This window comes from Ranitomeya imitator, chromosome 4 (assembly GCF_032444005.1).
Source record: "Ranitomeya imitator isolate aRanImi1 chromosome 4, aRanImi1.pri, whole genome shotgun sequence".
Taxonomy (NCBI): Eukaryota; Metazoa; Chordata; class Amphibia; order Anura; family Dendrobatidae; genus Ranitomeya; species Ranitomeya imitator.
In genome coordinates, this window is record NC_091285.1 from 24,696,806 (window position 1) to 24,721,832 (window position 25,027).

Genomic DNA, 25,027 nt, shown 5'->3' on the forward strand with positions numbered 1-25,027 from the left:
CTAGAGAATTACATGTGTGACCACCTCAGCCCTGACGGTGACAATGCCATAATGTGTAAGATGAGAATACCTCTATAATGGCCACTGAACAGTTTTCTGATAAATAATCCGTTGCGGTTCTGTATATAGTAACATAGTAACATAGTTAACAAGGCCGAAAAAGACATTTGTCCATTCAGTTCCGTCAAAATAAATCCCCAGATCTACGTCCTTCTAAAGACCCTAATAACTGTAAAATACAATATTGTTACGCTCGCGGAAGACATCCAGGCCTTTCTTGAACCCCTTGACTGAATTCACCATCACCACCTCCTCAGGCAAGGAATTTCAGATTCTCACTGCCCTAACAGTAAAGAATCCTCTTATATGTTGGTGGAAAAACCTTCTCTCCTCCAGATGCAGCGAATGCCCCCTTGTGACTGTCACCTTCCTTGGTATAAACAGATCCTCGTAGAGATATTTGTATTGTCCCCTTATATATTTATACATGGTTATTAGATCGCCCCACAGTTGTCTTTTTTCTAGACTAAATAATCCTAATTTTGCTAATCTCTCTGTGTAATTTAGTTCCCCCATCCCCTTTATTAATTTTGTTGACCTCCTTTGTACTCGCTCTAGTTCCATTATATCCTTCCAGAGCAACGGTGCCCAAACCTGTACACAGTACTCCATGTGTGGTCTAACCAGTGATTTGTACAGAGGCAGTATAATGCTCTCATCATGTGTATCCAAACCTCTTTTAATGCACCCCATGATCCTGTTTGCTTTGGCAGCCGCTGCCTGGCACTGGCTGTTCCAGGTAAGTTTATCATTAACTAGGATCCCCAAGTCCTTCTCCATGTCAGATTTACTCAGTGGTTTCCCGTTCAGTGTGTAAGGGTGATATTGATTCCTTCTTCCCATGTGTATAACCTAACATTTATCATTGTTAAACTGCATCTGCCACATCTCGGCCCACGTTTCCAACTTATCCAGATCCATCTGTAGCAGAATACTATCTTCTCCTGTATTAACTGCTTTACATAGTTTTGCATCATCTGCAAATAATGATATTTTACTGCGTAAAACTTCAACCAGATAGTTAATAAATATGTTGAAGAAAATAGGTCCCAACAAGGACCCCTGCGGTACCCCACTGGTCACAGCGACCCAGTTAGAGACTATACCATTTATAACCACCCTCTGCTTTCTATCACTAAGCCAGTTACTTACCCATTTACACACATTTTCCCCCAGACCAAGCATTCTCATTTTGTGCACCAACCTCTTGTGTGCCACGGTATCAAACAGTTTGGAAAAATCAAGATATACCACGTCCAATGACTCACCGTGATCCAGCCTATAGCTTACCTCTTCATAAAAACTGATTAGATTGGTTTGACAGGAGCGATTTCTCATAAACCCATGCTGATGTGGAGATAAACAGTTATTCTCATTGAGATAATCCAGAATAACATCCCTCAGAAACCTTTGAAATATTTTACCAACAAAAGAGGTTAGACTTACTGGCCTATAATTTCCAGGTTCACTTTTAGAGCCCTTTTTGAATACTGGTACCACATTTGCTATGCGCCAGTCCTGTGGAACAGACCCCGTCATTATAGAGTCCCTAAATATAAGAAATAATGGCTTGTCTATTACATTACTTAGTCCTCTTAGAACTCGTCGTATGCCATCCGGACCCAGAGATTCATCAATTTTAATCTTATTCAGCCGGTTTCGCACCTCTTCTTGGGTTAGATTGGTGACCCTTGATATAGGGTTTTCTTTGTCTCTCGGCATTTCACCTGGCATTTAATTTTCCACCGTGAATACCATGGATAATATATTAGCTTTATCCTCATCATCTATAACCATTCTTTCCTCACAATTTTTTTAAGGGTTCTACACTTTCACTTTTGATTATTTTACTATTGACATAGTTGAAGAACAGTTTGGAATTAGGCATCTTTCACACGTCCATCTTTTTGTTTCGGTCACAATGCGTTGTTTTGTGAAAAAAAACGGATCCAGCAAATGTTTCTGCTGGATCCGTTTTTTTCTCATAGACTTGTATTAGTGACTGATTGTGATGGGTGGCCTTCCGTTTCATCCGTCGTGCTCTGAATCTGTCATAAAATCGCTGTCCGTCGGGTGGAGACAACGCACATAGAAACGTTTTTTGTGTACGTTGAAAAATCGCCCAGCGACGGATCCTGTGTTGTCCATCGTTGGCTATAATGGAAGCCTATGGACGCAGGATCCGTCACTGACCGACAAAAGCAGGAATCCAGCGACGTATGCCGTCTTTTGAAACTGAGCATGCCTGGAAGAATTTCCAATCAGGGAAATTCTCTCTCGCTCTCTCTCTCTTTTTACTATTGATGCTGCCTATACAACACATGTTAAAAATAATTTAAAAAAAAAATAAAAAAACGTGATATTCTTACCTTCCGGCATCCCCCGCAGCCTTCCCGTGGCCCCCGCAGCCTTCCCGATGCTCGCGATGCTCCCGGCAGCATCCATTCCCAGTGATACCTTGCAACAATAACCTGATGACGTAATGGTTCCGCGAGACCGATACATCATCACAGGTCATTGTCTCGCAAGACATTACTGGGAACAGGAGCTGCCGGGAGCATCGCGAGCATCGGGAAGCCTGCGGGGGCCGCGGGGGATGCTGGAAGGTAAGAATATCATGATTTTTATTTTGTTAAATTATTTTTAACATGGGTTTTGTTGTGTATGCTTTTTCGCAGCGAAAAAACGCGGTGAAGACGCATACACAACGTGTGCATATAGCCTTAATTCTGGCAACAACTGCCTTGACGCATCCATCAAAAAACGGCTCCAGTGAATCCGTTTTTTACAATCTGTACAGGATCCGTCTTTTCAACATTTTAATGGATTGTTACTGATTGTAAAAAATGGAAGTGTGAAAGAGGCCTTAGTTTTACTCTTCTTAGCAATGTGCTTCTCTGTTTCCTTTTTGGCAGCTTTAGTTAGTTTTCTAGATAAAGTATTTTTCTCCCTATAGCTTACATGTTACTTTTCATTGAAGTCACTGGGAGACAAACACCATGAATAGAGCATGTGGAGATTTATAGAGAGAAACGTTGGGTATAAAGAGTTTTCCACCACTTTTGTAATGATCACATATCCTTAGGACAGGTCGCCATTATAATATCAGGGGAGGGTAGAGCACCTGCCATAATATCATTACAATATCATTGTACTATGGCCTCCATAGTGGGCAATGGCCAATAAGAGATGATCCGAATAGAGAGAACTGTAAAAGTCAGGAGACTCAACCTGTTCCCGACCTCCTGAATAATGAAAACCTTCAGGAATCTGTGAAGTTTCAGACAAGATCGGGGGCGGTTGGGTTTTGCTGACTCTTCCATGAGTCTGGATCGTCTCTCCTCATTCTTCTGGCCCTGGTGCGATGGCTGCCCGTGAGCCCCCTACAGCTTTGCCTTCAGCCCCCACTATATCACAAGGAGACACGTGACAGAGTAGTAATATTACAGGACGAGAGGATAGTTTATTATACCGAGCGGTTACATTAGATATAATACAGTGCAAGGATTACAAGGAAAGGAAAAACACAATCTCCAAAATGATAGAAAAGCAGAAATATCACAGAAGTGACCAACACGGGACTTAACGACAACCCTTGTCCTGCGAGATGGAAAGGTGGAATAAGGTTGTCACACAGATTATTGCATAAGGAGCAGTTATACATTCTCCTATCTACTAGATGGAGGCCCGATACTATCGCATCGGGAGGGCGATGGGGGCAGGCATGCGGCGCTGTTGTTGCCTAATGGAATCCTGTGATAATCTAATGACTTTTGCATCAGGGGACTCATGTGCTTGATGCCTACGCTTATATGCATTGTTTTTGTCCCACCGATGCTGTTGCTCTTCAAGAGTCTCATTTGCCCTTTGATGTCTTCAATGTTGTGCCTTTGCTGCTTTCCTTTCATTGTCATTGGCATGCTTTTTAGGAGGAGCCATGTTGGCGTTGATATTTGCTTTTTAAAGGGGTTTTTCCACAAACAAAAGTTAATTTTAAAAATTGTCTGTGTCTGACCATGTACCGAACATACCACAGGTCCTGGGCAGGGGAGCAAGCAAAAGACAATACTGACATTACAGCAGGAGATCACAGAAGATACATTTTGTGAGGTAAAATATTTTTTAAAACCAGTCAGTGAAATATTTTACCTCACAAAATGAATCCACTTTGATCCCCTGCTGTAATGTCAGTATTGTGTTTTGCTTCCTCCGCTGCCCAGGAGATGTGGTATGCTCCGTACATGGTCAGACACAGTCAATTTTTAAAATGAACTTTAGTTCGTGGGAAAACCCCATTAATGTGACCGGCTTCCTCTGCCTGTAGACATGTGGGCATCTGCCACCGGGATCAGCCGAATGATTCACTGCACCTGCGCGTAATTCGCTCAGGCGCAGTAAATCAGACCGCCGCCATCTTTGTGCACACAGATATCAGCGGTCACATCAAAACTGTGCATGCAATCCTCCTGTACAAAGATGGCGGCAGTCAGTGAATCATTTGGCTGATCCCGGCGGCGGCGTGTTCGCAACGGTGTTCCGCTGGTGGTACCGCGCAAGAGACTGAGTGAGTGTGTGTGAATGTGAGAGTGTGAATGTGAGTGAGAGCGTGAGTGTGAATGTGAGCGTGAATGTGTGTGTGAGAGCTTGAGTGTGAGAGTGTGTGTGTTGCATACCGCGTATAGAGTGTTTGTGATGTGTACGGCGTATACAGTGTGTGTGTGTGTGTGTGTGTGGTGCGATGGTGTTCCGGTGGTGGTACCGCGCAATAGGTTGGTACCAGCAGCAGTTTCCATATTGAGACACCCATCACTTGGGTGTCCCAATATGGCGGTCGGTGAACTTCTTCCGCGTGGAATTGTGGGATACGGTGACATCTGGACAGAACAGGAAATAAAAACATTACAAGGCAATTATATAAATCACATTCCTCACTATGTGTAATATGTATAGGCCGCGTCTCTGCCCCCTCCGTCCTATTGTAAGGCCCAGATTGTGACTGAGCTTCATAGGAAACTGCCAGTGACTGTATACAGCGATCCTGAGATTATACAGTATATAGTACAAGCGAGCAAACGACTGCAACACTGAAAAAGAAGGATAAACTAAAGTTGTAGAAAATAGGAACAAAAAAAAAATTAAAATATTGTACCTTCCCAACAATGACAATTTAAAACATAAAATATTTCGTATTGCCGCGTCCACAAAAATCCAAACTGCTGAAAATATAAAATTATTTCACCCGTACGGTGAACATCATGAAGGAAAAAAGGAGAGAAATCAAAACTCCAGAACTGTAAATGGTTAATAGCTGCTGTAAAAAAAACTAATGGTACACGGAGGACAAGTGAGTATACGGTCGTCCCACTTTTCTGGATGAAACTCTGAATGATTTTTATACGGTTTTGTGAACCTCTCCTAAAACTAATGACAGTAATGATCCTGGGGGGTCGTCCATAATGGGGTCCACAGATCACATGATCTGTTATATTAACTGTTCAGCCAATCAGATTCCCCTCCCTGTGATGTCATCGGTCTCTGGGCAAATTTCTTACAGCAATTATTATTGTTCAGCTGCAAATTCTAATCCAGCCATCACCACCAAATAATGGGTGACCTACACATAACACAGCATGAAGGGGCTCGGAGAAGGCGGCAGTGAAGGTGTGTAAGTGTCTGATGGGGTCACACAGCTCATAAAAGGATAACTGCCCGGCCTCATAATCCAGACATATCCTGAATCTATCACTGGAGATCTCGTCAGGTAAATAGATCACTCCCCTGCCATGTCTCACTGAATACTGATCATTATTATATCTCCTCAAACACCAGGACTTGTTATTTCCTCCAATCAGTGACCAATCTCCCCTCCTGTCTATACTGGGATAACACATCCCGACCCCCCACACTCCTGATCTACTGCCCTCCACATCCCAGTAATGTCGTCCTGAGGTAAATCCTCTCCTGCTCATCACCTGATTATCCTGGAATCTCTCTGCTGTTTCTGGACGTTTCTGCTCCTCTCCTGTCCAGGTTGCAGTTTTCAGGTCGTCTGATATAAGGAGATTATTAGCAGCTGTGGTTACATCCAGTAATATGTCTGCAGGATTCACCACATAGATCCCGCTCCTTATACCTGATATTGCCTCACATAATGTGTGTAATGTGTGTGAGATCTCAGCCACATCCAGGTCATCTCCATCATGGAGCTGTTTATCATGTCCTCCTGTGTCCTCATCACCTCCCTCCTCCTCAGGATCACACAAGTCACCGGTGTCTGGATCCTGTAAGACAGTCAGTGGATCCCACATGTTACACAGCTCCTCAATGTGTCTCATCTTCCTGGACAGCTCGTCCTTCTTTATTTCCAGCTGATGGATCCGAGCAGACAGTGACAGTGACTCTTCCTTCTCCTGCCTGGAGATCTCACTCAGGACCTTCTTCTCCAGGTCGTCCACCCGTCTCCTGATGTCTGTACACAGGGCAGTGACTCTCTCGGCTTCTCCAGCTGCTTTTCTTTGAGCTTTTCTCCTGCGCTCCTCCAGACTCCGGACTCTTTCCTCAGTCTCCTTTCTCTTTGTGGTCAGTTTCTGGAGAACATTTCTCAGTTTCTTCTTCTTCTTCTTGGAGGCCTCATCTAGCATCTCCACCTGATGTCCCCGATGTTCTCCGGCCAAACTGCAGGACACACAGATACAAGCCGCGTCCTCAGTGCAGTAATATTCCAGGATCTTCTTATGGACAGAACATTTCCTTTTGTCCAGATAAGTGCTGGGATCAGATAAGACGTGTTCTGCTGATTTGCTGTGAGATCTCAGGTGTTTATCACACAGAGAAGCCTCACAGTGTAGACAGGATCTAACAGCAGGTACCGGAGAGTCCACACAGTAAGTGCAGCAGATCCCGGTGATCTCCTCTTGTTCTTGCTGAGTAATCAGGAAACGTTCTGCGACATTATGGAGATTTATGTTCCTCGTCAGTGCCGGCCGCACCCAAAATCTTTTTCTGCATTCAGGACAGGAATAAACTCCAGACTCGTCCTGTGTATCCAGCGCCTGATCAATACAGACCCGGCAGAAGTTGTGTCCACATCTCAGTATTACAGGGTCCTTAAATGTAGATAAACAGATGGAGTAGAGCAACTCGTATCTCAGATCAGCAGACGCCATGGCTGACGGAAGAAGGAAGAAATGAAACTGAAAGTGTTTAATGCTGAACAAAGGGCAAAGTTGTAGTTACACCCAGTCACTTAACCCTTCATTTCTTCTTTCTTAAAGCGATAACTTTTTAATTCTCCAATCAGTATAGTCATATGAAGGTTTGGTTTAGTAAGAAGAATGTATGAGTTAGATACACAATTTTGCTGCACATACAGTGGGGCAAAAAAGTATTTAGTCAGTCAGCAATAGTGCAAGTTCCACCACTTAAAAAGATGAGAGGCGTCTGTGATTTACATCATAGGTAGACCTCAACTATGGGAGACAAACTGAGAAAAAAAAATCCAGAAAATCACATTGTCTGTTTTTTTAACATTTTATTTGCATATTATGGTGGAAAATAAGTATTTGGTCAGAAACAAACAATCAAGATTTCTGGCTCTCACAGACCTCTCCTCTTTCCTCCACTCATTACCTGTAGTAATGGCACCTGTTTAAACTTGTTATCAGTATAAAAAGACACCTGTGCACACCCTCAAACAATCTGACTCCAAACTCCACTATGGTGAAGACCAAAGAGCTGTCAAAGGACACCAGAAACAAAATTGTAGCCCTGCACCAGGCTGGGAAGACTGAATCTGCAATAGCCAACCAGCTTGGAGTGAAGAAATCAACAGTGGGAGCAATAATTAGAAAATGGAAGACATACAAGACCACTGATAATCTCCCTCGATCTGGGGCTCCACGCAAAATCCCACCCCGTGGGGTCAGAATGATCACAAGAACGGTGAGCAAAAATCCCAGAACCACGCGGGGGGACCTAGTGAATGAACTGCAGAGAGCTGGGACCAATATAACAAGGCCTACCATAAGTAACACACTACACCACCATGGACTCAGATCCTGCAGTGCCAGACATGTCCCACTGCTTAAGCCAGTACATGTCCGGGCCCGTCTGAAGTTTGCTAGAGAGCATTTGGATGATACAGAGGAGTTTTGGGAGAATGTCCTATGGTCTGATGAAACCAAACTGGAACTGTTTGGTAGAAACACAACTTGTCGTGTTTGGAGGAAAAAGAATACTGAGTTGCATCCATCAAACACCATACCTACTGTAAAGCATGGTGGTGGAAACATCATGCTTTGGGGCTGTTTCTCTGCAAAGAGGCCAGGACGACTGATCCGGGTACATGAAAGAATGAATGGGGCCATGTATCGTGAGATTTTGAGTGCAAACCTCCTTCCATCAGCAAGGGCATTGAAGATGAAACGTGGCTGGGTCTTTCAACATGACAATGATCCAAAGCACACCGCCAGGGCAACGAAGGAGTGGCTTAGTAAGAAGCATTTCAAGGTCCTGGAGTGGCCTAGCCAGTCTCCAGATCTCAACCCTATAGAAAACCTTTGGAGGGAGTTGAAAGTCCGTGTTGCCAAGCGAAAAGCCAAAAACATCACTGCTCTAGAGGAGATCTGCATGGAGGAATGGGCCAACATACCAACAACAGTGTGTGGCAACCTTGTGAAGACTTACAGAAAACGTTTGACCTCTGTCATTGCCAACAAAGGATATATTACAAAGTATTGAGATGAAATTTTGTTTCTGACCAAATACTTATTTTCCACAATAATATGCAAATAAAATGTTAAAAAAACAGACAATGTGATTTTCTGGATTTTTTTTTCTCAGTTTGTCTCCCATAGTTGAGGTCTACCTATGGTGTAAATTACAGACGCCTCTCATCTTTTTAAGTGGTGGAACTTGCACTATTGCTGACTGACTAAATACTTTTTTGCCCCACTGTATACTGTATTGACTGATTATTCTTTGTTGGTGGTGGTGCGTCATTAAATGAAAGAGCAGCAATTCTATCATTTTTTTTTTCTTTTTCCAAGAATTGTTTTAGAATATTCATCTCCTGGGCCGGCGTCAGCACCCGGCGCACCCAGGCAAGGGTCGGGACCCTGAGCAGGAGAGGGAGTTCACTTGCCTTCGGGGAAACCGGCGCACTATGGGGGCTCGGAGCCTGTGCCAGTGTCGGCACCCAGGAGTGTTCCTCCGCTTGCCCAGGGCCCCATCACTTGTGATACTCACCTCTCCCCATTCCACCGCTGTGACGTCTTCCGCATCTTCTGACTGTGACGTCTCACGTCAGAGGGCGCTATGACATCACATCTGTGTGCCCTCTGCCTGAGCAGTCACAGTGCAGAGAGCCAGAAGACACAGACAAAGAGGAGTTTGGAGCAGCGAGGAGAGGTGAGTGTCACTTTTATTTATTTTTTTATGTTTGGAGCAATATATGGGGATCATCATACATTGGCGCATCATATATGGGACCCATGGGTGGAACTACCTCAGTCGCAGGGGCCGGAGTGCTTAGGGACCCTCCCAGTCCAGCAAAGACTGGGCGGGCCGCCTAAGCACTGAGCCATACCTCCCAACCGTCCCGGATCCAGCGGGACTCTCCCGATTTTGACAGTCAGCTCCGCGATCCCGGGTGGGACATTAGTTGTCCCGCAGAGGTTGGGCGGTGTGCTGCAAATCATAGTAACATAGTAACATAGTAAGGCCGAAAAAAGACATTTGTCCATCCAGTTCAGCCTATATTCCATCATAATAAATCCCCAGATCTACGTCCTTCTACAGAACCTAATAATTGTATGATACAATATTGTTCTGCTCCAGGAAGAAATCCAGGCCTCTCTTGAACCCCTCGACTGAGTTTGCCATCACCACCTCCTCAGGCAAGCAATTCCAGATTCTCACTGCCCTAACAGTAAAGAATCCTCTTCTATGTTGGTGGAAAAACCTTCTCTCCTCCAGACGCAAAGAATTCCCCCTTGTGCCCGTCACCTTCCTTGGTATAAACAGATCCTCAGCGAGATATTTGTATTGTCCCCTTATATACTTATACATGGTTATTAGATCGCCCCTCAGTCGTCTTTTTTCTAGACTAAATAATCCTAATTTCGCTAATCTATCTGGGTATTGTAGTTCTCCCATCCCCTTTATTAATTTTGTTGCCCTCCTTTGTACTCTCTCTAGTTCCATTATATCCTTCCTAAGCACCGGTGCCCAAAACTGGACCCAGTACTCCATGTGCGGTCTAACTAGGGATTTGTACAGAGGCAGTATAATGCTCTCATGATGTGTATCCAGACCTCTTTTAATGCACCCCATGATCCTGTTTGCCTTGGCAGCTGCTGCCTGGCACTGGCTGCTCCAGGTAAGTTTATCATTAACTAGGATCCCCAAGTCCTTCTCCCTGTCAGATTTACCCAGTGGTTTCCCGTTCAGTGTGTAATGGTGATATTGATTCCTTCTTCCCATGTGTATAACCTTACATTTATCATTGTTAAACCTCATCTGCCACCTTTCAGCCCAAGTTTCCAACTTATCCAGATCCATCTGTAGCAGAATACTATCTTCTCTTGTATTAACTGCTTTACATAGTTTTGTATCATCTGCAAATATCGATATTTTACTGTGTAAACCTTGTACCAGATCATTAATGAATATGTTGAAGAGAACAGGTCCCAATACTGACCCCTGCGGTACCCCACTGGTCAGAGCGACCCAGTTAGAGACTATACCATTTATAACCACCCTCTGCTTTCTATCTCTAAGCCAGTTACTAACCCATTTACACACATTTTCCCCCAGACCAAGCATTCTCATTTTGTGTACCAACCTCTTGTGCGGCACGGTATCAAACGCTTTGGAAAAATCGAGATATACCACGTCCAATGACTCACCGTGGTCCAGCCTATAGCTTACCTCTTCATAAAAACTGATTAGATTGGTTTGACAGGAGCGATTTCTCATAAACCCATGCTGATATGGAGTTAAACAGTTATTCTCATTGAGATAATCCAGAATAACATCCCTCAGAAACCCTTCAAATATTTTACCAACAATAGAGGTTAGACTTACTGGCCTATAATTTCCAGGTTCACTTTTAGAGCCCTTTTTGAATATTGGCACCACATTTGCTGTGCGCCAGTCCTGCGGAACAGACCCTGTCGCTATAGAGTCCCTAAAAATAAGAAATAATGGTTTATCTATTACATTACTTAGTTCTCTTAGTACTCGTGGGTGTATGCCATCCGGACCCGGAGATTTATCTATTTTAATCTTATTTAGCCGGTTTCGCACCTCTTCTTGGGTTAGATTGGTGACCCTTAATATAGGGTTTTCATTGTTTCTTGGGATTTCACCTAGCATTTCATTTTCCACTGTGAATACCGTGGAGAAGAAGGTGTTTAATATGTTAGCTTTTTCCTCGTCATCTACAACCATTCTTTCCTCGCTATTTTTTAAGGGGCCTACATTTTCAGTTTTTATTCTTTTACTATTGATATAGTTGAAGAACAGTTTGGGATTAGTTTTACTCTCCTTAGCAATGTGCTTCTCTGTTTCCTTTTTGGCAGCTTTAATTAGTTTTTTAGATAAAGTATTTTTCTCCCTATAGTTTTTTAGAGCTTCAATGGTGCCATCCTGCTTTAGTAGTGCAAATGCTTTCTTTTTACTGTTAATTGCCTGTCTTACTTCTTTGTTTAGCCACATTGGGTTTTTCCTATTTCTAGTCCTTTTATTCCCACAAGGTATAAACCGCTTACAGTGCCTATTTAGGATGTTCTTAAACATTTTCCATTTATTATCTGTATTCTTATTTCTGAGGATATTGTCCCAGTCTACCAGATTAAGGGCATCTCTAAGCTGGTCAAACTTTGCCTTCCTAAAGTTCAGTGTTTTTGTGACTCCCTGACAAGTCCCCCTAGTGAAAGACAGGTGAAACTGTACAATATTGTGGTCGCTATTTCCTAGATGCCCAACCACCTGCAGATTTGTTATTCTGTCAGGTCTATTAGATAGTATTAGGTCTAAAAGTGCGGCTCCTCTGGTTGGATTCTGCACCAATTGTGAAAGATAATTTTTCTTGGTTATTAGCAGAAACCTGTTGCCTTTATGGGTTTCACAGGTTTCTGTTTCCCAGTTAATATCCGGGTAGTTAAAGTCCCCCATAACCAGGACCTCATTATGGGTTGCAGCTTCATCTATCTGCTTTAGAAGTAGACTTTCCATGGTTTCTGTTATATTTGGAGGTTTGTAACAGACCCCAATGAGAATTTTGTTACCATTTTTCCCTCCATGAATTTCGACCCATATGGACTCATATGGCGGTCAGCCTCATCCTGCACCCAGAGAAGCCTGAGCACAGCACACCACACATATTGGCTGCTCCGTGCGCACAGGACCTGTGAGGACGTCACAGGGGGGAGGAGTCAGGGGTCACATGTTCGGGACCTCCGTGGATTGCAGGACTCAGCTGTGCTGGTTGCCAACTTGCCATGGTGCTGCTGGATGAGGTAAGTAAGCTGCCTTGTGTGGGGTCAGGAGGTGTTTACAGGATGTAGCAGACAGTGTGTATGAGGTCAGGTGTATGGAGCGGAGCGGTGTGTGTATGAGGTGTATGGAGCGGAGCGGTGTGTGTATGAGGTGTATGGAGCGGAGCGGTGTGTGTATGAGGTGTATGGAGCGGAGCGGTGTGTGTATGAGGTGTATGGAGCGGAGCGGTGTGTGTATGAGGTGTATGGAGCGGAGCGGTGTGTGTATGAGGTGTATGGAGCGGAGCGGTGTGTGTATGAGGTGTATGGAGCGGAGCGGTGTGTGTATGAGGTGTATGGAGCGGAGCGGTGTGTGTATGAGGTGTATGGAGCGGAGCGGTGTGTGTATGAGGTGTATGGAGCGGAGCGGTGTGTGTATGAGGTGTATGGAGCGGAGCGGTGTGTGTATGAGGTGTATGGAGCGGAGCGGTGTGTGTATGAGGTGTATGGAGCGGAGCTGAATGTGTACGAGGTGAATGGAGCGGAGCTGAATGTGTACGAGGTGTATGGAGTATATATAGTATATATATATAGAGTATATATAGGTGTATACAGTATCACTTATATAATGTATGTACAGCAGTGTATATACATTGTATAGGTGAAACTGCGACGGCGGTATGTAAGTTATATAGGTTATACCACTGTGTGTAATATACTGCGACCGCTGTGTATAGCCCATATAGGCCAGCCGCAGTGTGTGTTATACACACACACACTGCATACACACACACACACTGCGGCTGGCCTATATGGGCTATACACAGCGGTCGCAGTATATTGCACACAGTGGTATAACCTATATAATGTACTGTACATACCTCAGTCACAGTTTCACTTATATAATGTATGTGTGTGTGTCTGTCTATATATATATATATATATATATATATATATATATATATATACAGTGGGGCAAAAAAGTATTTAGTCAGTCAGCAATAGTGCAAGCTCCACCACTTAAAAAGATGAGAGGCGTCTGTAATTTACATCATAGGTAGACCTCAACTATAGGAGACAAACTGAGAATAAAAAATCCAGAAAATCACATTGTCTGTTTTTTTAACATTTTATTTGCATATTATGGTGGAAAATAAGTATTTGGTCAGAAACAAAATTTAATCTCAATACTTTGTAATATATCCTTTGTTGGCAATGACAGAGGTCAAACGTTTTCTGTAAGTCTTCACAAGGTTGCCACACACTGTTGTTGGTATGTTGGCCCATTCCTCCATGCAGATCTCCTCTAGAGCAGTGATGTTTTGGGCTTTTCGCTTGGCAACACGGACTTTCAACTCCCTCCAAAGGTTTTCTATAGGGTTGAGATCTGGAGACTGGCTAGGCCACTCCAGGACCTTGAAATGCTTCTTACGAAGCCACTGCTTCGTTGCCCTGGCGGTGTGCTTTGGATCATTGTCATGTTGAAAGACCCAGCCACGTTTCATCTTCAATGCCCTTGCTGATGGAAGGAGGTTTGCACTCAAAATCTCACGATACATGGCCCCATTCATTCTTTCATGTACCCGGATCAGTCGTCCTGGTCCCTTTGCAGAGAAACAGCCCCAAAGCATGATGTTTCCACCACCATGCTTTACAGTAGGTATGGTGTTTGATGGATGCAACTCAGTATTCTTTTTCCTCCAAATACGACAAGTTGTGTTTCTACCAAACAGTTCCAGTTTGGTTTCATCAGACCATAGGACATTCTCCCAAAACTCCTCTGGATCATCCAAATGCTCTCTAGCAAACTTCAGACATGCCCGGACATGTACTGGCTTAAGCAGTGGGACACGTCTGGCACTGCAGGATCTGAGTCCATGGTGGCGTAGTGTGTTACTTATGGTAGGCCTTGTTACATTGGTCCCAGCTCTCTGCAGTTCATTCACTAGGTCCCCCCGCGTGGTTTTGGGATTTTTGCTCACCGTTCTTGTGATCATTCTGAGCCCACGGGGTGGGATTTTGCGTGGAGCCCCAGATCGAGGGAGATTATCAGTGGTCTTGTATGTCTTCCATTTTCTAATTATTGCTCCCACTGTTGATTTCTTCACTCCAAGCTGGTTGGCTATTGCAGATTCAGTCTTCCCAGCCTGGTGCAGGGCTACAATTTTGTTTCTGGTGTCCTTTCACAGCTCTTTGGTCTTCACCATAGTGGAGTTTGGAGTCAGACTGTTTGAGGGTGTGCACAGGTGTCTTTATATATTGATAACAAGTTTAAACAGGTGCCATTACTACAGGTAATGAGTGGAGGAAAGAGGAGACTCTTAAAGAAGAAGTTACAGGTCTGTGAGAGCCAGAAATCTTGATTGTTTGTTTCTGACCAAATACTTATTTTCCACCATAATATGCAAATAAAATGATAAAAAAACAGACAATGTGATTTTCTGGATTTTTTATTCTCGGTTTGTCTCCCATAGTTGAGGTCTACCTATGATGTAAATTACAGACGCCTCTCATCTTTTTAAGTGGTGGAACTTGCACTATTGCTGACTGACTAAATACTTTTTTGCCCCACTGTATATATATATATATTTATACACACACTGCACTCTGATTGATTGTGATAAAAGTGGTGGACTCTTTATTGGCCCAAGTGGCAATGTTTCGGATCAATAACAGGGCACATCTCTGATATGAAACTGAAACGTTGCCACATGGGCTAAAAAAGAGTCCACTGTTTAAAGGGATTGTCTCCCACTAGGACAACCTCCTCTTAAACTAAATGTTCAGCCCCGATAAATTAATAAAGCCTATACTCACCTCCTGTGCCGGCACCGTTCCCACAGTGGCTGTGATGACCCCCTCGGGGCTGTGATGTGCTGTTGTGATTCCCGCCATCAATCAGCGCTGGTGTTACTGTCTCCATCTTCGGACAAACTGAACGTGAAGAGGAAGTCCAGGACGAGGGTGTGAGTTTGGATCAGGATACCCTCCGCGAGGCTGGAGCTTGTGGTCTCTATACAGACCGTGAACTTCACTCTTGTGAACACAGCCTACAACTAATTCTGTAATGGTGCATGTATACTAACGCAGATCGTGTTCGTTTGTGCGCGTCGCCATTTCTAATTCACCTATATATTTTGGCATGGTGGGGCGCCCCATTTGAAAGTTTGCACCGGGGCCCATAACTTTATCGTTACGCCACTGATGGGACACATTATACACAAGCATCATATGGCTCCCATTATATATGGAGCATTATAGGGGGCCCATTATACATGGGAGCATCATACATGGAACCCATTATATATGGAGCACTATATGGGGCCCATTATACACTGGAGCATCATATATGGGGCCTATTATATATGGAGCACTGTATGGGGCCCATTATACACTGGAGCATCATATATGGGGCCTATTATATATGGAGCACTGTATGGGGCCCATTATACACTGGAGCATCATATATGGGGCCTATTATATATGGAGCACTGTATGGGGCCCATTATACACTGGAGCATCACATATGGGGCCCATAATACACTGGAGCATCATAGATAAGTGTATTTGTATTAGTTCTGATCAAAATTGAGGCTATAAATAAATATTTCCAGAACGAGTGCGATAATAATTCATAAAACCCCCATCAGGTTACAGTAGGGCTGAGTAACAATACATACTGTTCTCTCTGTGCACATTCTCCTATATCTGGCAAGTCAGTGCCCTATCTAATAATTCCTTTGAAGTCAGGGGAGGTTTTTATGCCTAATTGTTGGAATCACTGTCACATTTTGAGAGTCTGAAGTCACATAAAGTGACCGCAGAAATTTGTCTAGAATCCAGAATACCCATATAAAACTTACCGTATTTAACATACTTATTTAATACTTTATTAGTTCAAAATTAAAAATCTGCAATACAGGTTTTACACTCCCAATTCTAACGTAGGTGCCGTGTCGCACTCTGTTAGGTGTCGTAGTGGAGAATCCAAGACAATGAATACTAAATATATGGAGTTAAATAAACTGTCCCTATATTCTCCCTTCACTTATTTAACATTGGCAGTCTCTTAACTACAGCATTTAAGGAGGGAAACATCCAGGATCAGAGTTTGCTCCCATCCCGGCTGTGGCAGTAGGACATCAGCTGTAGGTGATAGATCACACTGCGGAATACAAGGAAAGCTCGGGAGCACATGCAAATCCTTTACCTGACTCTTGAGCAAGTGTGTACTTTTCTCTGGACAAAATGTTAAATTGCAAAAAAAACACAAAATAAAAAAAAACTTAAAACAGTAATACTTTATTAGTTCAAAATTAAAATTCTGCAATACAGGTTTTACACTCCCAATTCTAAAGTAGGTGTCGTGTCGCACTCTGCTAGGTGTCATAGTGGAGAATCCAAGACAATGCAAACTAAATATATGGAATTAAGGAAACTGTCCCTATATTGCCTCCTTGCCATGGAGGTTGGCGCCCTAATATATCCGAAGTGGTGCCCCCACTCACTGTCGGCTGGCCCTCATGTGCCCTATTATACACCCTACCACCAAGAAATTACAAGTTAAACAAATGCAAAAAAAAGAGTATAAAATCAATGATAGAATGATGATACCACAAGTATATTGAACTTTCCTGAGGCCGATGGACCAAGTCCAATAGATAGAGCATCAGACCCTTGCTCAAATGATAATACAACCGTATAGCATATAAGGGGAGCAGATCCCAATCACATATTTCCAAGATTATATGTAACATACATGCTCAATAAGAATATATATTATTAATGATGGTAATGCATATGTGGTGAATACACCCTTAATAGGTGCTAATACTGCCCTTATTATAAAGTCAATAAATAATGATACCACACAGTGTAAATAGATTATACTGCCAAACTGTTCACATGAGTAATGCTGTCACACAGTACACCTAAATAATGATACCACACAGTGTAAATAGATTATACTGCCAAACTGTGCTCATAAGTAATGCTAACACACAGTACATATAAATAATGATACTATACAGTGTACATAGATTATACTGCCAAAATGTGCACATACGAGGGGCGATCCAAAAGTAATGATAATCGGTTATTTCTATTGCACACAGAAATTAAAATAAAATGTTTTCTTCTCTCTTAGGTACCCACTAGTCCAGGAAAAAAAAAATCACTTAAATAGACCACGATTCCCGGGAGCTACATTCATTTGAATATGAACTGCCGAGGAGTGAACATCAAAATGGAAAAAAACGAGCTCAGAGCTGTCATCAAATACCTCTGCTTGAAAAAAATGACTACCAAAGACATACACAGCGACTTGGTGGAAACATTGGGGGACTCTTCTCCTCCATATTCCACAGTTGCATGCTGGGCCAAGGAATTTAAGCTGGGAAGAACATCGACGGAAAATGACCATCGTGAAGGACGCCCATCCACGTCCCTCAATGAAGAAAACGTGAAAAAAGTTGAAGAAGTTGTATTGGCAGATCGAAGAGTGACTATCAGGCATGTAGCTGAGGTCACAGGGATCTCATGGCAGTATTCAAAGAATCCTTGCAAAAGAATTGCATATGAGAAAGGTCTCCGCGCGTTGGGTGCCAAAAATGTTAACCGACGAACAAAAGAAGAAACGAGTTGACATTTCAATAGCAAATCTCGAAAAGTTCCAAGCAGACAAGGAAAATTTTTTGTCACGTTTTTTGACCATGGACGAGACCTGGATCCACCACTTTGATCTCGAAACCAAACAACAATCGATGACGTGGAAACGAGCCGACGAACCGACGCCGAAGAAATTCAAAGTGTCAAGCTCAGCAGGGAAGGTTATGGCGTCCGTTTTTTGGGACGCTGAAGGAATTATTATGGTGGACTATTTGGAGAAGGGAGCCACTATTACGGGCTCCTACTGCGCAGAACAAATAAGAAGATTGTGGGAGGCTATCAAGGAGAAAAGGCGCGGCAAACTGCGGGCTGGAGTGTTGTTTCACCAAGATAACGCGCCGGCTCACAAAGCTGCTGTTGCCATGGCTACCATTCAAGAAGCGGGCTTTGAACTAGTGGAAAACCCCCCCTATTCACCAGATCTAGCCCCCAGTGACTTCTTTCTCTTTCCTCGGCTCAAGGAACACCTCCGGGGCAAGAAATTTGACGACAATAGCGACGTGATAACCGCTGTTGGGGATTTTTTTGAGGGTCAAGATCAAGAATTTTTTTCAAAGGGAATTCGAAGTTTAGAAAAGAGATGGACTAAATGTATAGACTTGTTAGGAGACTATGTAGAAAAATAAATTTATTTTTTGACTATATTCATTGTGTTTAGTATTGATTATCATTACTTTTGGATCGCCCCTCGTATATAATGCTGCGATACCATAAACATAAATAATGATACCATACAATACAAATACATAATGCAGCAATGAAAATTATATCAGAATATCCCTATTAATAGCATCGTCATATCCAACAAAGTGCCCATGATGGCACAAACACGTGCCTGGTGATAAGTAACTTTCGATGCAGAATGGTAACGCTAATGATCTCTTGCCACCAACGTTTTAATAAGTAGCAAGTGTAATAAACGTCAAGAAAAATTTGAACTTAAAAACCATTAATACACGGCATATCCTGATCGAGTACCCACCTGTAATGGACAGGATGAGGCAAATAATCCAACCTGGGCACACGTCCATTCTGCGCGGTCAATGGAAAGATACAGATCAGAAGAACTTAAAGGGGAAAATATAAGTATATATGTAAAGAAACGGAAGTAAGAGACGGAGATTGCATAATGCCACGGTATCTTCGTGGCGGTATTGCTGTAACATTTTAGAACAGAGGAGACAACACACAGCGCTGAGAAAATAAAGGGAGCAGTTGAGTATTACATCATAAGCCTCAAGTCACTGGACCTTCAGGGGCATCAATCTGTCCATAAGCGATTGTAAATGATTGTCACCGGCTTTGGTGCAAATTAAAGTGACAACTGGCGAAGCAACCTCCAGAAATGGCATGGTTTTGTAGCTGGTGGTGACAGACAATTCTTCTCAGCTTCTTCTTCCTGACTGATTTTTCTCCAGTTTTGGGTTTTGCTAGTGTCCTTGTCACTACTGTTGGCACGAGGCACTACCTGCAGCCCATTAACATTCTGCAGGTAGTCCCGCTGATCTAGGATAGCACGTCTATACATTACTTTTATGTCTCCTAGGACAGTCTCGGGCATGGCGCAGATACCAAAATATGGACCATTGCTCAAAGAGTGCCAGACAGAACCATAGAGGGGCATCGACCAAGCTGAAGTACCAATATCTGCTCCTATATTTGAAGAGAACGATCAGAGCTCAACAACATGACCTCCAGCGGGCAACCGATGTTCATGTTTCTGACCAACAGAAACCATAAGGGTGGCATGATAGTCCCACTGTCCTGTACTGGGAGCTTTGTTCCCACCCAAACACTGTGCAGCTCGATTGGCCTTCATCACAGAACATCATTGATGCTTTCTTCTCTACACAGATGAAACCAGATTCACCGAGAGCACATGTGACAAATGTGAAAAAGTCTGCAGATGCTTTATTGTCCATTATTATCCAGCATGGCTAGTTTGGCAGTTCTCAGTGATGGTCTGGGTAGGCATATTTTTGGATGGTCTCATAAATCTCCATGTGATACCAACGATACCTGACTGCTGTTAGGTATGGGGAAGAAATCCTTGGGACCATTGTCAGACTTCACACTGTTGATTTCAACCCTGAGTTGCCCCTGAGGCAGGACAATGCCTGGGCTCACGTGGCTTATGTGTAGGCAATTCTTGGATGACCAAGCCATCGATGCCATTGACCACCCTCACGATCCAAAGATCTGAATTCAATGGAATACCTTTCGGAAATTATGTATTATTGAATCCAATGCTGTAAAGTAGTGCCACAGACTGTCCAGGAGCTCACTAAAGCCCTGATCCAGGTATGGGATCAGTCCACCAGGACACCATCTGCTCTTTCCTCAGGAACATGGCACAATGTTGTCAGGAGTGCATACAGACAGTTGGGGGCCATACACCCTATGAGTTGAAGTGATGAAATTGACTCAAATTGTATAAGCATGACCACATTTTTTTGACTTACTGGTTTTCAAAGTGATGTGGAATCCATAGCTCAGTTGAATGACGATTGTGGTTAATGTTGACCATTGATAAATCACTTTGCTCTTAGCAAATTCCCCATCTTATAGCATGCATATTGCCTCTTTAGAAGCAGCGATCCTACAAGTCACAATCGATCCTTTAACGGGCCTTGAAATGTGACTTAGGATAAAAGCCAGAGCTATAGAGTTCAAGTGACAAGTCTTCTTCCTCTCTGATTATTACATTGGAGCATTGCACGGTGAGTAAGCCTCCTTACCTTGGCATGCCAGAGCCAATGTGTCACTGTCCGCAAGGAGAAAAGTTACCATTTTATAGCAGTAGAGATTTTCCATGTGAATCTGTTATTCTTTGAGATGCATGATTTACGTGGTACCTTAATGTTTTTGAGCAGAATAGTTGTATACAATTGTATTTGAGTCCCTCACACTTAGGGTGCCCAGGCATGAAGGACATTGAGTTGTGTTTTCATATCTCTTCACCCATCAAAATTTCTAACCACACTTTAACATATAGGAAGGCTCAGACCTGTGATGATCAACCCCTTCTTGAATATTTTCATCTCCCCATAGTTGCTGGGAGTAAGTGTCCCATTCCCTTGTGGCATGGAATTCTGAGTAGACTCTTTGGAAGATGATTTGGTGAGCATTGAGTGTCATGTCTTGCCCCATGCTTTTGTACATCTGTGATGTCCATGTGTGTGGAGAATCAACTGTGCTGGGTAAGGAGGTTGCTTTTACATGGAACCACTTAGTCAGACAGCTGGGTTGTTGGGGGGAGGTCTTTCTTTCCTGGACAGAGGGGACCATGTGACTGCTGGAGGCAGAGAGAAAGAGAGAGGGGTGTGGTCAGAAAAGAGCGGGAGAGCAGAGCGCGTGGCACAGAGAGGACAGCGCACCAGAGAGAGAGCAGGCTGCAGCGCCACGCTCCCCGAAAGAGAGTGCTCCCCGTGAGGGCACTGAGGCTGAGATACCAGCCGTAGTGAAGGCTGGATGTGAGAGTGTGGACTTAGAAGCCTCCGTAATCAGAGAAGACTTATCCCCTTACAGTGACCTGAGCGTGCAGCCCCGGTAACCGCACTGACAAGCCAGGACCCCTGAGTGTGACAAAGTAAACTGCTCAGTGTGCGTGTAGCATTGCTGCTGCAGAGAGAGGCTGCCAGCCTAAAATACAGAGACTTGCAGCAGAGTGGCTGTGTAACTTCCTGCTTCACTGGGAAAAAAGACTGCAAAGACTTAATCCCGGAGTCTCCAGTTCCCAGGAGACAGAGGAGAGACTTCAGGATCTTCAAGCACTGCTGGTGACTGTACCCACGTTGGAATAAGGACCCTCCAGTCAGGACCAGCCTGGACACATAAGTTACAAGAACTTTGTTAACCGTTTCGATTCCGCTTAACTGTTTACTGTTTGCTTTATCTCTATTAACCTGTTTACTCCCTGCGAGGAGAATCTTACTCCTGTTAATAAATTCCCCTCAACAGTTGGTCTGTCTGTTCTGTGGTGACATACTCAACCCTGCACTCTATTACAGCTGTGTGTGGTAATCCTGGCAAAGTCTGCCAGTGGCTCTGAGCTCTGAGGCCCATAGTTTCTGGGCTGTCATCTACACTACCACTATGAAGCTGAGCAGCCTGGTCCAGAAGAGGCTCATGGAGACTGTTAAACCAATGTGAGAGACTTCGGTCAAAATATTGGAAGCTTGTCTTGAGTCAACAACCATCATAGGTTGCATTAAGATGACCATGTAAAATGTGTTAGAAGTGTCCATGACGCATGAGGTGTTAGTGCCCCTAGATATTACCACTAAGCAGAAATTAATAGAAGATTGGGCCAGGAAGAGATAGCTGTGGCTTGAACTCTATGTACAGTACATGCAGAATAAGAGTTCCTATGGATGGTGACTGTAACCCAGAAAATTGTTGTCCTGATGCCTCATGAAAGCGGACTTCAGTCTGACCAACTCAATAAAACATATGATTCCTGTAGTAGACATTTTAGAGCATTGCCTTTAGATGGTTCCAGCCATCTATCAGCAAGCAAAGATATTGGAGTTTTGTGTGGACTATTGATGGCTGAATTTCTGCCCCGAAAGCTAACAAAGAATCAATTGGAGCAGGGCAAGTTAAACAAATTCATAGACAGGCGATAACTTACTACATTGGGAAAACACTTTAATATCCATCTTATAAAAGGGGTCAGAGATTCCATTATGGCAAATGGGGCCCTGTTCCAGATTTTGCATTCTGCCTAAGAGCTTCAAGTTACCCTAATAGTCTACGGAAATGCAGCGCTCCAGGGTCCTGGTTGTTGCAGTAATATCATTCTCCTCTAGGGGGGAGTGATGTTACGTTTGGAGGCAAAGAAGGATAACTGAATCCAGGTATCACAAACATGCAACACATTTCGCACTCCAGGCCACCAGGGGGAGCTCTGCTCCTATTTATTGTGGCACTCCTCACACTTAGGTAAAACTGTTTGCCTGGGGAGGAAGTTAGTTAGTTGCTGGCTGAGCTTTGCTCAGGTAGTTGGTCCCTGACAGGATCCTGTCAGAGGCCGAGACAGAAAGGCACGGAGCTGTGCCTGCCCTGAGTGCAGCAGCTTCTAGAAAGAGACACTGAAGGAGGACTGTATTGTAGAGAGGGTGAAGAAGTCGTAGCAAAGGAGTGGATATCAGAGGAGTTCTGCCCTACACAGGCTGCCTCCTTCTGAGGTGCAGGATCCCGGTAGCCGAAACACCGAGGGAGCAACAATCCTTTATGCCTTGCTCCAGAGACAGGCAGGACAGCTAATTTCACGTTACCTTCCCGCCCTATACCCAGGAGACAAGGTGGCCCCCCTTAGAGGCTGGGGCATGATAGAGTCCCTGTAAAGCGCCTCAAGCCACCAGTAATACAGGTTTGTCCAATCCATCTGGGGGACAGAGAGACATAACATCTGTAACATCTTCAACAGTTGTGAGGACCTTATGAGACGCTTAGCAGTAAGGTACTACAACACCATGGCGCTAGAGGAAGGCTACTGATTTCTACCTGGATAAGGGGACTCTGGAATTGCCTCCAAATCGGCCAGACTCTGTCTGCCCTTTGGTCTGTGCTCTGGACTGTGGATGCTGAAACCTTCAGTAAAAGGTTAAGAGACTGCAACCTTGTGTCCTCGTTCTTCACTGCACCTCTCACCATCTACACACCGTCAAGCCCTGGGGACATACTTCACCTGTGGGAAGGTATACCATCTAGCTGCCATAACATCACCCCAGCGGACCCCTTAAGCAGCGTCGGTCACCCTGACCGAATACTACAGTTGGCGTCACGAACATTAACTCTATCCCTTTAAAGACCTTTCCCTTTTAAACGGATGTCCCAGGGCCACGGACCGGGTCAGCCCCGTGACATCCCCCTGTGAACCGAAGGACCAGGTACCGAGTACCCCGCTGCCCTTGGGGGCGCTCCAGAAACCAATTCTGTACTCTACACCAGTGGTCTTCAACTGGTGGTTTTGAAATTCCTTCACTTCTAGGATGCCATGAGAGCCCGTGACCGTCCAGACATGTTCTGAGCCAGATGAAGACCTTTGGAATAAACAGATGTAATAAATAATGAAAAATGTAATAATATATTTACATAGCTCCCAACCGTCCCTCATTGTGCGGGATTGTCCTGATTTTGAACCTTTGACCTGCTGTCCTGCACGGGACGCTCCGATCCCGCACCCGCAGACAGCAGGACCGACACGCCCCCTTGTGTAAGCCATGCCCCGGGCCCTTACCCTTCCGTATGGCTGCCTGCTTTCTGTGCACAGGACCTGTGATGAAGTCACAGGAGGGGAGGAGTCAGCGGTCACATGATCGGGACCTCCGTGGATTGCAGGACTCGGCTGCCTGTGCTGATTGCCAACATGGCGCTGCAGCCGCAGGATGAGGTAAGTATGCTGCCTTGTGTGGGGTCAGGAGGTGTACAGTGTGGATGTAGCAGAGCCGTGTGTGTGCGAGGTGTACGGAGCGGAGCCATGTGTGTGCGAGGTGTACGGAGCGGAGCCGTGTGTGTGCGAGGTGTACGGAGCGGAGCAGTGTGTGTGCGAGGTGTATGGAGTGGAGCCGTGTGTGTGCGAGGTGTACGGAGCGGAGCCATGTGTACGAGGTGTACGGAGCGGAGCCGCGTGTGTGCGAGGTGTATGGAGTGGAGCCGCGTGTGTGCGAGGTGTACGGAGTGGAGCGGAGCCATGTGTGCGAGGTGTACGGAGTGGAGCCGCGTGTGTGCGAGGTGTACGGAGTGGAGCCGCGTGTGTGCGAGGTGTACGGAGCGGAGCTGCGTGTGTGCGAGGTGTACGGAGCGGAGCCGCATGT

General features: G+C 44.4%; 1 protein-coding gene across 4 annotated transcripts in view; it reads right to left on the reverse strand.

Moving 5' to 3' along the window:
• LOC138675297 (E3 ubiquitin-protein ligase TRIM39-like) overlaps positions 1-19,387 on the reverse strand; it is a 36,389-nt gene extending 17,002 nt beyond the window's left edge. For 2 of the 4 annotated variants that reach the window (XR_011320661.1, XR_011320662.1), the window contains exon 1: positions 6,033-7,257. Coding sequence is in view for 1 of the 4 variants with exons in the window: in XM_069763386.1 (XP_069619487.1) it covers positions 5,628-7,226 (1,599 nt within the window). In the remaining 3 variants the exon portion in view is untranslated. Of the gene's footprint in view, positions 1-3,498; positions 7,258-19,188 lie in introns of those variants that run through there. The other 2 variants (XR_011320663.1, XM_069763386.1) reach the window with 2 other exon arrangements.
• Positions 19,388-25,027: the final 5,640 nt, after the last annotated feature.